Source organism: Drosophila tropicalis, unplaced genomic scaffold (genome assembly GCF_018151085.1).
Source record: "Drosophila tropicalis isolate 14030-0801.00 unplaced genomic scaffold, ASM1815108v1 contig_573, whole genome shotgun sequence".
Classification (NCBI taxonomy): domain Eukaryota; kingdom Metazoa; phylum Arthropoda; class Insecta; order Diptera; family Drosophilidae; genus Drosophila; species Drosophila tropicalis.
Genome location: NW_027173049.1, coordinates 3,094,642 through 3,104,770, shown reverse-complemented (window position 1 = coordinate 3,104,770; position 10,129 = coordinate 3,094,642). Strand labels below are relative to the sequence as shown.

At 42.2% G+C, this 10,129-nt stretch overlaps 2 protein-coding genes across 2 annotated transcripts; both read right to left on the bottom strand.

Annotated features, from left to right (window-relative positions):
- Nucleotides 1-4,548: 4,548 nt before the first annotated feature.
- On the bottom strand, nt 4,549-5,559 carry LOC137575497 (uncharacterized). The gene has a single exon (XM_068288076.1). The coding sequence runs from the start codon at nt 5,557-5,559 to the stop codon at nt 4,549-4,551; it is 1,011 nt and encodes a 336-aa protein (XP_068144177.1).
- Nucleotides 5,560-5,930: 371 nt separating this feature from the next.
- LOC137575496 (uncharacterized) lies at nt 5,931-9,926 on the bottom strand. The gene is made up of 3 exons (XM_068288075.1): nt 9,212-9,926; nt 7,056-8,335; nt 5,931-6,974 (listed from the first exon to the last, which is right to left on the bottom strand). The coding sequence occupies exons 1-3, from the start codon at nt 9,924-9,926 to the stop codon at nt 5,931-5,933; spliced, it is 3,039 nt and encodes a 1,012-aa protein (XP_068144176.1).
- Between the last annotated feature and the right edge of the window lie 203 nt (nt 9,927-10,129).

Genomic DNA, 10,129 nt, shown 5'->3' with positions numbered 1-10,129 from the left:
GTTTGGTTGTGTATAAAGCTAAGCTACCTTCCCCAATTAATTTGTTATGTGTATTTCAAGTTAAGCTTTTTCGTCGACTGCTGTGTTAGTTAACGTAAAGAAATAAACAATTAAATAAATAATTAATAAATAAAACTATATGGTATATTGGTTCGATCCTGATGATTTTCATACTCTATCTCACCCGGGTTATAAGTAGCTCAAATAGATCCCAATAGCTCTGAAGGTGGCTGAGTAAAACAAGCTTGGTATTATTTTTGGTAAGCTGCGCGGCAAACTAAGTTTCAGATTTAGATAGGATTACGAATATTGTTTTAAATGAAGTACCTAAGTAAGCCGACTCGTCGACTTGGGTATACCATACACCAGGTGAAACAAATTTTTTTAAATTTCGAAAAACAAATGTATGTGTATTGTTTTTACATGCTTCATACTATGTGCTATCTCGCTCACTCTACAAACACACGAGCACTCTAGCGCCGCCACTCTCAATGGAGACCTACTAAAACTACAATTCTGTTGTGCTCGAGTTCGAACCCCGACATAGTTGGAGTTTCCCCCCGGTGAAGCAATACTGAAAGGTAGTTCCGTCGGGGATAATGGAAACGATTGTGGATAACGAATAATTTTTTCTAGCGCCGCCACTAGCCAACGGCCAAAATATTTCTAGTCCGATTTCAATAAAATTTGGTAGTTTGGTAGAAATAGATAAGATTAATTAGTCTGCCGACTTTGATTGCGATAGTCAAAAAACCACAGGAGGAAATCGGTTTTTTCTAAATTATGAGGGCGGAAGTGGGCGAGGCGAAATATGAAAATATCAAAGTATCTTTTGTGAAAATCCTATTGTATTTTAAGTTATTGCTAATAAATTTTGGGACTAATTTTGATTTCCTACATTTTAGACTTAAGTTTTACTGATTTTTTTGTTGTTGATTGGTACTTGCTAATCACCTTCTTATATTTGTTATAGTTGGACTTAATTTCTGCATAAGCCATGGTGTTGGAATATGCTTTCGTCGTGCCTTTCGTTCAAGTTAATTGTTGATTTTTTGCGACCTTTTATTGTTAATTTTTTGCGACCTTTTATTGTTAGATGTATGTTTTGCCGGCTCGAGGTCAAATTTTAATTATTTTGGGTGTATAAAACAAAAAAGCTATTATTATTTTGTTTTATTCACCCAAAAATTTGACCTCGAGCCGGCAAAACATACATCTAACAATAAAAGGTCGCAAAAAATTAACAATTAACTTGAACGGAAGGTACGCCGATTAGTCCCAAAATTTATTAGCAATAACTCAAAATACAATAGAATTTTCACAAAAGATACTGACACATATTCGGACATTAACAAAATATTAGAAAGACATACTCAAAATTTTCACACAAAGATATTAAGCTTATTAATAAAACATAAACATAACATACTAGCCAGACAAAACAAAGAGAAGGAAAAAGCAACAAAAAAGTTACAAGAACAGCTGGACGAAAATGATTTTAAAACATTCATGAAGAATGAAAGCACGATAGCCGATAAATTATCAACAACTTTGAAGAGACATCACGAATCCAAACATGAGAGACTACGAAAACAACGGAACAGCGTTCTCTTGAACAAGAACAACAACAACACAAACGATTGGTTTTTAAATAAGAAGAATATAGAATTTATGACCGACGTAAAAGCGTTACTGGCGAAAGGCCCTAAGTTCGCAATCCCAGCTTATAACAAACACATCAATTCCACCAAGAATATATGGATTACCTAAAATTCATAAAGAAGGTACGCCGTTGAGACCAATCTGCTCACCAATTGGTTCTCCATCATACGGACTATGCAAATACATAGTCAACATGGAGTTCGATTTTGGATGCCAGTGAAGCAACACGTATCACTTGATTCCTGGGTTTTAAAAGTGCACTTAATTATTGTTTTGACAATCTCCGTTAATATTCTTTTCTGCAAGTGAATATAAACATAAATCACAGACTGCAGAAGGTGTCGATTAATACAATGCATGAGCTTTGTGCTCTAAATAATAATAATTATAATGAAAATACACGAGAAGAAGTAAAGAGAAAACGAAAAAACGAAAACGATCAGCCCACCACAATGGCAAAGAATCACAAAAACAACTATTACGCTATTCTGGACACTGCAGACGAAGAGTGCGACGAAAGTGTAATACAAAAATTCGAAAATAAAGTGTTTGTGAACAAGCTTAAAAAAAGAAAGAGAAGCAATAATACAAAATAATACAACAAATTCAACAACTACACACGCTACCCCAACAGTGAGCAATAATAATACTGAAACACATATTAATAATACAAAATCTAAAAATAATTAAGCAAGTAAGTCGACTCGTCGACTTGGGTATACCATACACCAGGTGAAACAAATATTTCAAATTTCGAAAACCAAATGTACATATGTATGTATGTATGTCTATTCAATTGCTTTTACATGCTTCATATTATGTGCTATCTCGCTCACTCTACAAACGGCCAATTCTGGCCTCGTGGACCGCTTAGTAAATACGTTCATACGCATTTTTGCATGTTTCTAATCTGATTTCAATAAAATTTGGTAGTTTTGTAGAAATGGATAAGATTAATTAGTCTGCCGAATTTGAATGCGATAGTCAAAAAAATACAGGAGGAAATCGGTTTTTTCTTAATTATGGAGGCGGAAGTGGGCGTGGCAAAATATGAAAATATATATACTCTGCGCGCATACTAAGCCAGTATACATACTAAATTTGGTGACTTTAGCTTCATTTGTTTTTGATAAAATCAGTTTTGTTTAATTTGCGGGGGCGGAAGTGGGCGTGGCAAAAAGTTTAAGCAATTAGTGGCAAAAAATCCAATTAACTCTATACATTTACATACTACACGAGTATACATACCAAATTTGGTGGCTCTAGCTCTTATAGCCTCCGAGATCTGCGTGTTCATACGGACGGACGTACGGACATGGCTATTTGAACTCGTCTCGTCATGCTGATTAAGAATATATATACTTTGTATGGTCGGAGATGCTTCGTTCTATGCGTTGCACACTTCTGACCAAAATTAATATACCCTTTTTGCAAGGGTATAAAAATACATAGTCAACATATTAAAAAATATAACGGCAGACTCAACATACAACGTAAAGAACGCCTCCGAATTTAAGACAAGGATTAATGACACATTTATTTCCGACGATGAAAGATTGATATCATTTGACGTAGTCTCACTTTTTCCAAGTATTCCGATAGAATTGGCACTTGACAATATTAGGGAAAAGTGGATAAAAATAAAAGCGCACACTAACATTCCAAAATTAACATTCATGGAAATCAAGAGAACAGATATTTTAAATACAAGGAGAACATACATATACACACAACTAAAAGGAATGCCTATGGGCTCACCAGCATCACCAATAATAGCCGATATAATTATGGAAGAACTCTTAGACAAAATGATGAAAACAGTACATCGACCACCTAGAGTTATGACGAAATATGTAGATGACCTTTTTGCCATAATTAAAGAAGACGAGATCCAAAACACACTTAACCTAAATTTGAAAGAACATAAAGTTTACAATAGAGTTAGAAAATGACAACAAATTGACATATCTAGACGCATCAATACACAGACGAGGAAACGAGCTAAAACTAAAATGGTACAAAAAACCAACATCATCAGGACGAATCATTAACTTCAACTCCAAACATCCGAAGTCGATGATAATGAATACAGCAAGAGGTTGTACAACTGTCGGAAAGACTGGCAAACTCGGATTGCTATGACACAGAACAAATACAGATAGAACATAAATCCAACAACACGTTACGGAGTATTTTCAACAGGACAAAAAGTACAATCTCGGACAAAAGTATTTTGACTTCGCGTTGTCAAGTGTAAAATCGTTTTTTCTGGAAACTGAGAGGAGTAACGGTATCCTTTAAATTTTTAATAGAGAGATAGTATCAAAGCTTATAAGAAACCAAAAGCTTGCAGTGATAACGGCAAAAATGAAGTTGCTGTATTTATTTGAGTTAAAGATTATGCTAATATGGCTGGACAAAAGTATTTTGACATTTCAATTTTGCTTAATAGAAAGTGAGATAAAGTAAACTTTGCTGAAAAATAGGTTTGTATTAATAAAAAGTAAACCCTCCTGTTGAGATTGGCGCTAAGGTTCGATGTTTTAGCGGGCCCACAAGAAACACTTCACTTTTCACGTGATACTTCATTTATTTCTTCCACGTGTTTTCTTATGCTAATGGTAGGCTAAGTGGGTGTGTGTATGGTGAGCGAGCGAGTCGGTAGTTGAGCCGCTATAAATTAATCGTCCTTACTCGCGGTTGTAACCAAACTGTTCTGTCCGCCGCTTAGTAACAAGCACAAAACCTAACATGTAAGCTTAAAGCGCAAGATGCAACGGTTAATTTCCCAGCACGTAGGCTGGCGCTTAAGTATAAGTATGAAAATGAAAGAGAATGAGTGATATGGGTTAACCCATTGGTGGCTGCGTCGGGTCTGCTGGGCAGTCATTGGATTTCGGCGGCAACATTCCCCCCCCCAGTAAAGCTGCTCTCTTCAGGGGGTTGCTTTGCTCCATTACAGCCGACGTCCAATACAGCTACTTTAGCCACGGGCCGTTGAAGAGTCCCATTGGCGGTTCTGATGATCACTCGACGCACCTGGTTGTCTTTGGCCAGAATTGTTTGCTCGACTATACCTTTTGGCCATCTATTTCGGGGCAGAGTCTCGTCCAATATTACAACGACGTCTCCAGCTGCTATTGGTGGTCTCTTCGTAAACCATTTTCCTCGCCTGGCTAAATCTGGAACGTATTCGCGTACCCATCGTCGCCAGAATTGATCGGCGAATTCTTGAACAGCTTGCCACATGTGCTGTACGGTGTGTGTGGTTTTGAAGACTGGTTTATAGCCGCTTGCTGATCCTAGGAGTAGATGGTTAGGGGTGATAGCCTCGTCGTCTTTGCTGTCCAGAGAGACAAAAGTAAGGGGTCTGGAGTTTAGGATAAATTCCACTTCCCATAGTGCACTTTGTAGGCCCTCACTGGTGAATTTTCTCGCTGGGCAGATTGCGTAGAGTACAGTCTTGACGGAACGAACAAGTCGCTCCCATGCTCCCCCCATATGAGGAGCGGCTGGTGGATTAAATTTCCATTTGATGTCATCGAACGCTGGTTGCACGGCGTTGAAGTTGATCGTCTGCGCTTTGTCACAGATAATCTTTTCGGCAGCTTTGAAGTTAGTGCCATTGTCGCTGTAAATTTCTCTTGGGGTCCCGCGCCGATTGATGAAGTTTCGGATGCACATTATGCACGATGCAGTGTCCAGAGAGCACGCCAGTTCTATATGCACTGCCCGTATGGTTAGGCAGGTGAAAATAACGCCCCATCTTTTTTCGCTTCGCCGTCCTACAGCGACCAAGAAGGGCCCGAAGTAGTCGATACCGACGTAAGTGAAGGGACGTTGGTAGGCAGCCAGCCTGGCGATGGGCAAGGGAGCCATTTGCGGTGGATCAGGCATGGCGCTCTCATTTTTACAGCGTTGGCAAGACTTCCGCATGCCTTTGTATAAGACTCGTAGGCGTAGTATGTAAAACATGCCGCGAATGCTGTTAATACACGTCTCATGGGATGTGTGGTGCATTTCCTGATGATACCAGTTCACTATGAGCCGAGTAATGTGGTGCCCATATGGGAGCAGCATTTGGTTTTGGCCGTTTAGGTTTTCTGCTCGCCCTCGGGTACGTAGGAGCTGGTTTTCATCTAGGAAGATATTCAAACATATGAGTTTAGAATTTGTTTTTAAAGGTTTACCTCTCGTTAAGTTGCGAATTTCTGGGTTGAATTCAGATGACTGCGCATGCCGCAGTAGGAGTGTGCGTGCCTGCCGAATCATCTCAGTTTCTCAATATAGAGAATAAAGCGCGCTAAAGCTCGATATAGCCTGCGCCAGTCGGAAAAATATTCCGCGTTAAGTTTTAGCTCCATCGGCGCATTGTCGATGAATAGTACGTTGTGCCTGACTTCAGCATTGTTTGGTGGCCCCAAATCATCGCATTTTGGCCACTCGTGTTGATCCTGCAGCAAATAGTCTGGACCGTGTAGCCAAGTTTCATGTTTATTGGCGTTGTGTGTTTTAGTAGCAAGATCTGCAGGCTTAAGGTTGGTTGGAACCCAGTTCCATTGGCTAACGTTTGTGAATTCCAGTATTTCGCCAACGCGGTGCATGACGAATTGCTGAAACTTTCGTGGATCCATACGAAGCCATTTGAGAACAGTCTTTGAGTCGGACCAATAACAACTCGAATTAATTGACAAACTTGGATTGCGTTGGATTCGGTTACTCAGTTTTGCTCCGATCACTGCGGCCTGCAGTTCCATCCTTGGTATAGATAGTGGATTCAACGGTGCCACTTTCGCCTTGGAGGCCACGAAGCTGAGGTAGGTTCTTTTCCCCTGGCGTATCCGAAGGTAGCAGACTGCTGCGTATGCCAATTCGCTGGCGTCAACGAACGTGTGTAATTGGACATCATGGACTTGATCGCTGCTGTCGAAGTAACATCTCGGGATGGTCAATCCGGCGATTGTTGTAAGGATTCGTTTCCATCGTATCCATTTGGGTAACAATGCGTCGGGCAAACCAGTGTCCCAGCCAATGCCGCTTCTCCAGACTTCTTGCAGTAGGATTTTCAGCTCTATTGTAAAGCATGAGATGAAGCCGAGTGGGTCGTACATTGACATAAGTACTTGCAACAGCTCGCGTTTGGTTGGTGTTTTGTCGCTGTCCAAAACGTTGCGCTTCAGCCTGGTGAACTTGCAGATGAATGTGAATACGTCGGAGTTCGGCACCCAGTATAAGCCGAGTTCCTTTTCCGTGGCGGTAATTTCGACAGCTTCGGGGAGCAGCGAATCGCTCTTTAGTATTCGAAGGACCTCCTTTGAGTTCGAAGACCAATTGCGTATATGGAAACCACCTGCTGCATGGATATCTCTGACTTAAGTTGCGATGTTTCCGACTTCCACGTAGTCGTCGCCACTGTATATAAAATCATCCACGTAGTGGTAGTCCTTCACGGCTCGTGCTGCTTGAGGGTACTGTTGGCAGATACGATCTGCATTTTTGTTGCGAATAAAGTGTGCAATGCAGGGTGCGCAATTGATTCCGAAAGTAAGTGCTTCCATAACATAGACGTTAGGCTCTTGCCTCTCGGATTTGCTGTCGAACCACAGAAACCTTTGCGCATGGGTGTCTGCTGGTTTCACTCGGATCTGGTGGAACATCTCGGCAATATCGCCACAGATCGCCACTCGTCCCACTCGGAATGAGAGCAAGAGGTCAAACAGGGATTTGAGGAGATCTGGGCCACTCCAGATGTAGTCATTCAGGGCCTTGCCGCCAGATTGGGCGGCTGAGTCCCATACAAGCCGGACCTTCTCTGGTTTATTTGGATTTTTAGTTATGAAGGTTGGTAGATACCATGTCCGTCTGTTTGGTGCAGCTATTTCCTCCGGCGTCAGCATGCGAGCATAGCCCTTTTCGACGAGGTTTTTGATTTGCTTGGTGATTTGCTCCTTCAACTGTGGTTGTCGGGAAAATTGCTTTTGTAGGCATTTAAGCCGTTTTAGTGCGTTTGCGTAGCTATCAGGTAATAAAACTTCAGGGTCTTTCCACATTAGACCGACCTCGTACCTGCCATTCTTCAGGGAGGTAGTAGATTCAAGTCTGGTTAAAGCTTGAGTTTCTTCTGGTGATGATAGCGGTTTTGCTGTGGTAGCGTCTAATGAGAACGCTTGTTTGATGATCTCATGTAGCTTAGCGTCTGCGTCCCTGCATCCACACATGTGAACGCTCACATTAGCTCTGGTGGCCCTTGATCGCGTGGAGCTTTGTAGTGCCCATCCCAGTCGCGTCTTTGACGCTATTGGTTGGTGCCATGCCCCCTCTTTGATTTTAAGGGGTACGGCGAGGTTCCAGTTATTTGTGCCGATTAGGATGCTTGGGCGTGCGTTGGTGTATGATGCTATCGGTAGTCCCGCTAGGTGGGGGAATTCTTTGGCGAGAGCCCTTATGTCGATAGACTGTACAGGTAGATCCAGGGTATCTACACTGTGAACCTCTTCCAAGTAGAATTGATTGCCATTATGTGGATTGGCAACCGTAAGCGTGACACGTTCCGATGCATTTTCTTCGCGTGTTGTATCGTTGGTCCATTTTAGGCACAGTGGATCTGGAACGCCTTTTAAGCCGAGCTGCTTAAAGACCTTGTTGTTGATGAGCGTTAGTGCCGATCCCTCATCTAGAAATGCAAAACTGTTAGTGACTTTCGTTTTATTGATGATTTGTATTGGAATGACACGGAAATATGTTGAGCCAGACTCTCTGGATCGCTGGGTGTTGGTGACCATAGCTGGCCTGTTTGGGCTGCTGGATTTCGCAGCCTCTGGTATTGGCTGCATCTCGTGGATCAATGGGTGATGTTTGCTTCGGCAGCCTCGTATGCCGCAAACCTTCTCACGTTGGCACTTTTGGCTTTTGGCTTTGAACGATGGGCAGCTGTGTATTTTGTGCCCAGGTTCGTTACATACGACGCACGTAATTTCCTTGACCTGCTCTCAGTGGCGTAGCCAGAAAATTTTTGGGGGGGTTAACATGTTTTAGGATCAAAGATATTGATTTGGCTGAATCAATTTTATAAGAAATGAACCAATTTTCGGGGGGTTTTATCCCCAAAACCCCCCCGTTACTACGCCACTGCCTGCTCTTTAGGTGCCTCTGTGTGATGATTTAGGCTTCCGCTCTTCTTATGGTAAAGCGGTGATGTTACCTGGCTTGCTGCTTCAGCTATGTCGTAGATCCATTTGCTAAAAGATTCCATTGATGGTATCTTAGTGTCTTTGGGAAACATTGCCCACTGCAGCTTCAGTTGTGTGGGGAGTTTCTCTAGTAGCTCTTGTACTGCATGTAACCTGTGAGTCCACATGCTTTCGGATGTTTCGTACACACAGTGCGTATTCGATAAGTGGTTCAAGCTTATCTTTTATTGCGGGTAGTTGCCGCGTTTTTTCCAGTAAGTTGTGCAAAATATGCTCTAGCCGAACGAAACACATACGTAATGTTTGTATGATTTCAGGGACCATTGCGGGTAAAAGGAGTTTGGATTGAACTAACTCACGTGCTTTTCCCTTTAGGCTAGCTTGCAGCCGCATAAGATTTTCTGCATTCGTATACCCAGCGATTTCCGTACTTGTCTGAAAACTACTGTAGAATAGAGGCCAGTTCTGAGGATTGCCATCAAATGTTGGAAGCTCTTTCGGTATCGCTTGACGGGCTGCAAGTCGTGCCGCGCTTGGCATTGCTGTGTTTAGGTCTACGTCCATTCGCACTTTATTTTCTGGATAGTACGATGCAGCCCTGTTTTGAGTATTCGTAAAATTCCAGGGTGCCATCGGCGTAGCACTTAGGTGCGGTTGTTCGCGTGTCGTAGCACGCGTGTTGTTTGAGGTTAGGAACGACAGCTGCGGTGCCTCGTGATCGTAATGCCACGTGTCACGCACAGCTGAGTGTGTGACCATCGCTTTTTGTTTGGCAGAAGTAAAAATAGGAACAGCTGTCCTAGCTGTGTCCTGGAATATTTTTGGAGGGCATAGTCCAAAGTCCCGATCCGGTTCTTGTAGCGGCCCCGTTGGTTTTGCTGGTGACGAAGTAGCCTGAGGTTCGCCTGCTCGTGTGGTATTTCCGAGGTTCTGCAATGCGTTGCTCAATATGGTTGTGATGACTTCCGTTGACGCGTTGACGCAGTCGCAGTTCCAGCTGTTCTCAGATTTCTCGTCTATTACTCCAGCGCAGTCGAAATGATACCAGGAACAGCATCGATTGCATTGCACCATGCGGTCACTGTCTTCCTGCATGCATTTCTTGCAATGATATATTCCACTTATGTATGTATCACAATTTAGTGATTGGTTATGCAATCATCGAGGTTAACCTCTATATGATTTACTTGTAGAACCGTGGGTTGACCCGTCGAGTTGAGTTAAATAATTAACTTTTCGGTTCCTTTAGTGGTTTACCACTGTTAGATTAATATATA

Coding starts and splice junctions, on each gene's coding strand:
- LOC137575497 (XM_068288076.1), bottom strand. CDS start 5,559: ATGCCTGATCCACCGCAAATGGCTCCCTTGCCCATCGCCAGGCTGGCT.
- LOC137575496 (XM_068288075.1), bottom strand. CDS start 9,926: ATGGTGCAATGCAATCGATGCTGTTCCTGGTATCATTTCGACTGCGCT. Junction 8,336..9,211: donor TAGCCTAAAGGGAAAAGCAC/GTGAGTTAGTTC, acceptor TTGCATTTCTAG/ATGAGGGATCGGCACTAACG. Junction 6,975..7,055: donor GTGGCGACGACTACGTGGAA/GTCGGAAACATC, acceptor TCGAACTCAAAG/GAGGTCCTTCGAATACTAAA.